This window comes from Argentina silus (assembly GCF_951799395.1).
Source record: "Argentina silus genome assembly, chromosome: 21".
In the NCBI taxonomy this organism is placed as follows: domain Eukaryota; kingdom Metazoa; phylum Chordata; class Actinopteri; order Argentiniformes; family Argentinidae; genus Argentina; species Argentina silus.
In genome coordinates this window covers 2,092,634-2,096,169 of record NC_139675.1, presented here as the reverse complement: position 1 = coordinate 2,096,169, position 3,536 = coordinate 2,092,634, and the positions used below count along the sequence as shown (strand labels likewise).

Below are 3,536 nucleotides of genomic sequence, written 5' to 3'. Positions count from 1 at the left end.
CCCTCACCTCCTCCACATCTGCACGTCCGTCTCGATGGAGAACAGCAGATCCGTCAGCAGGCGCTGGTGCATGTGAGACCAGCGGAACTCTGGGATACGGAACATGGTGGAGCGGGCCGAGGAGGAGGTGGCGGTGGAGGAGGAGGAGGTCGTCTCTCTGGGCTGGCCTGAGGCTCCCGCCACCTCCGCGGACGCCGCCGCCGCCACCGCTGCCGCCGGGGGGCCCTGGCTGGCTTCCTGTGGCGAAGAACGTGAGGAGAGTTAGCGTGAGACGCAACAAAGTGACGCAGAAATAAATCTTAAGAGTAATAGAATCTTTAAATCTTTAGAACCTAATCTTTAATAATCAATAAGTCAATAAAAATAGAATCTTTCAATCTTCAGAATCGAATCTTTTCAAGTCAATTTAGAACTGAAAGGGCCTTTATTTCATGCGGCATCGTACTGAGATTAACTACACCTGAGTCAGCACAGGGTTCAAGAAATACACTAATCATAATCATAATAATAATAATATCTAAATATAATATCTAAAGAGACATCAAAATGGCTTAAAACATGGACTTAAAGCATGGTTTGACATACAGGCGGGGAGGTCTCCTTGAGCTCCAGCCTCTCAGTGTCGGAGGCCACACTGGACACATCCAGCCTGGCGATCCTGATCTCTTTGGTCTTGGTGGCAGAGGAGATCTCTGTTGTGTCTTTCCCTGCCTCACCACTAGGGGGGGCAGCAGCAGCCTTCTGGGTGTCACTGCTGGTGGGGGTCTCTGTGGACGCTGAGGCCTGTGTCTGGCTCTCCTCTGGAATGGGGGCCTTCGGGGTGGGGGCCTCTGGGGTAGGGACCTCTGGGATGGGGGCCTCTGGGACCTCTGTTGGGGATGCAGTCTGGAGGGAGTCGGAGCCAGTGGTCTCTGGTGGTGGTGGTGTGGCCTCCTGGGCTGTAGGGGGCGGTGTTTTGGTCTCTGAAGGCTCTGTGCTGGAGGCAGGTTGTTCCACTCCTTTCTCCTCCTCTTTGGGGGGCTGTGATTGGCTCTCCTCAGCCACGGGAGCAGGTGGCGTCTCGGTGCTCTGATTACCCACCACCTCCTCCTTCTCTCCACCTCCTCCACTCTGTTCATTTTCTGTCTTCTCAGTTTTCACCTCATCCTCTTTCCTGCCTTCCTCTTCAGCTCTGACCTCTCCCTCCTCCTTCTCCACCTCCTCCTTCTTCTCCTCCTCCTCCACCACCTCTTTCTTCCCATCATCCTTCTCGTCCTTCTTCTCCTCCTCCCCCTCCTCCACTTCTTCCTCTCCGACCGCAGAGACGTACGACTCCTCCAGACTGTCTTCTGTGTCGCTGCGGCACCTCTGGTCGCTAACGCCCGACACGTCCACCAGGTCCTCGTTGACGACGGACGCTCCCCGCGCCAGGCCTCTCTCCAGGCCGGCCGACGGCCCGTCCTCCCCCGCCTTCGCCGGCACCTCCAGAGAGTCATCCGACATGGGAGTTGGAGTTTCTATTTTGTCGGGACTTTCGGTTTCTGACGCCTCCTGGTCGTCCGTTTCAAGTTTCTGCTCGTCGACGTGGGCCTGAGACGTTGGAGGGTCTGTGACGGTCTCGGTCGCCACGGCGACGTCAGATTCCGGCTTGGTTGCGTCATTGGGGTCAGCCGCTGTGCTAGAACTACCTTGTGCATCCTTGTCAGTGATGTCAGTGGAGGTCTCAGTCTCAGTAATGGGGGTCTCAGTCTCTGGAATGGGGGTCTCAGTCTCTGGAATGGGGGTCTCAGTCTCTGGAATGGGGGTCTCAGTCTCTGGAATGGGGGCCTCAGTCTCTGGAATGGGGGTTTCAGTCTCTGGAATGGGGGTCTCAGTCTCTGGAATGGCTTCCTGCTCCTTGGTTCCAGTGCTGACCCCCTGATCTTCAGAGGGTCTCTCCTGGGTCTCGGGGGTGGTTTCAGTCTCTCCCTGAGAGGCCTGAGCCTGGGCCTGCTGCAGTTCCTCCTCCACCTCAGCCCTGGCCAGGATGTTGGACACAGTGACGGGCGTCTGACTCCTCACTCCGTCGCCCCCTGGTGGGCTGGGTGTGGAGGTGGGGGTGGAGGCCGGAGCCGGGGTGGGGGCGGGGGTGGAGGCCGCCGTAGAAGTGGGGGTGTCCTGGCCGGGGTCCACGGTGAGCTCGATGACGGTGGAAGGGGCCGTCTCCTCCCCGTTGGAGCGAGCCAGGAGCTCGGAGCTGCGGCTGGTGCCGGACACGGTCCGGATACGGGCCTCGGCGGCTCCGCCCTCCGAGCCCAGCGCCTGGTACTGGCGGAACATGTGGGCCATGTTCTCCTTGTGCTGCTCAAAGGTCACCTGGAACACAGCAGAGAGGAGGGGCTGAGAAGCAGGGCCAGAGCAGGTCTCCAACACATTAACACACACGCACACTCACACACACACACACACACACTGTACCACCACAATCTAGGAGCTTTGCGTTCTGAATCTAGAATAATCCACCGACATAAACATTTTAGAACCGCAACGGCATTAAACAAACAACATCTAAACGTGGCCCATTGAGTTCTGCCTGGACTGTATGGACTCTCCTTAGCTATTCAAACAGCCCTCAGTTTGCCTATCCATCCATCCATCCATCCATCCATCCATCCTCTCTTTCATCCATCCATCCATCCATCCATCCATCCTCTCTTTCATCCATCCATCCATCCTCTCTTTCATCCATCCATCCATCCATCCATCCTCTCTTTCATCCATCCATCCATCCATCCATCCATCCATCCTCTCTTTCATCCATCCATCCATCCATCCCTCCATCGCCTCCGTCAGTCTCCGTCATTCACCCGACCACCAGACAGGGCCTGACTAGACAGAGTGAACCGTGACCACAGCCTGCAGAGGCATCTGATGAAGAGTGGTCCTCTGTGGCTCAGTCGGTAGAGGACAGCACTAACAACACTTAGGTTGTGGGTTTGATTCCTGCTGGGACCATGTATACTGAAATGTAGGCACTCACTGCAATTTAGTCGCTTTGGATAAAAGCAGTCATAGATTAGCGGTTAGATCGTGTGTGTGTGTGTGTGAGAGAGTGTGAGTGTGTGTGTAGATGAGAGAGAGTCTGTCTGGCATTGGCAAGTCTTCCCTCTCCTCATTTAACAACCTGCATTAATCACCATGACTCTAAGGACAGAAAGTCAAAGCCTGGTTGGAGGGGTAGTCGGGGGGGGGGGTGGTTCTACTGATTTCACCTGGGGCTGTTTACACAGAGAGAGGGTGAGAATGGGGTGGGGGGAGGGAGGTAGAGAAAGAAAGGCAAAGAGAGAAACTGATTATTTGTAATTAATTAGGCGTTATTGTTCTAAATTAGCCTGCTACAAGGATGGTCATTAATCTTCTGTAGAGGTGCTGTGATTGCTAATCCATAGCTGTTTTTCTCACAGTCCACAGCCTGTTCTAAACGCACCAATAGCTGCCTCCCTCCCTCCTTTCCTCCCTCCCTCCCTGCCTCCCTCCCTCCCTCCCTCCTTTCCTCCCTCCCTCCCTCCCCCAGGGCT

At 55.5% G+C, this 3,536-nt stretch overlaps 1 protein-coding gene across 1 annotated transcript in view; it reads right to left on the bottom strand.

Moving 5' to 3' along the window:
- Positions 1-3: 3 nt before the first annotated feature.
- Positions 4-3,536, bottom strand: part of lrba (LPS-responsive vesicle trafficking, beach and anchor containing) — a gene marked incomplete at its 3' end in the record, with an annotated part of 96,740 nt that continues 93,207 nt past the window's right edge. Inside the window, exons 22-23 of the mRNA XM_083692783.1 lie at positions 586-2,334; positions 4-237 (exon numbers count right to left, since the gene is read on the bottom strand). Coding sequence (XP_083548909.1) covers positions 4-237; positions 586-2,334 — 1,983 coding nt within the window. The remainder of the gene's footprint in view (positions 238-585; positions 2,335-3,536) is intronic.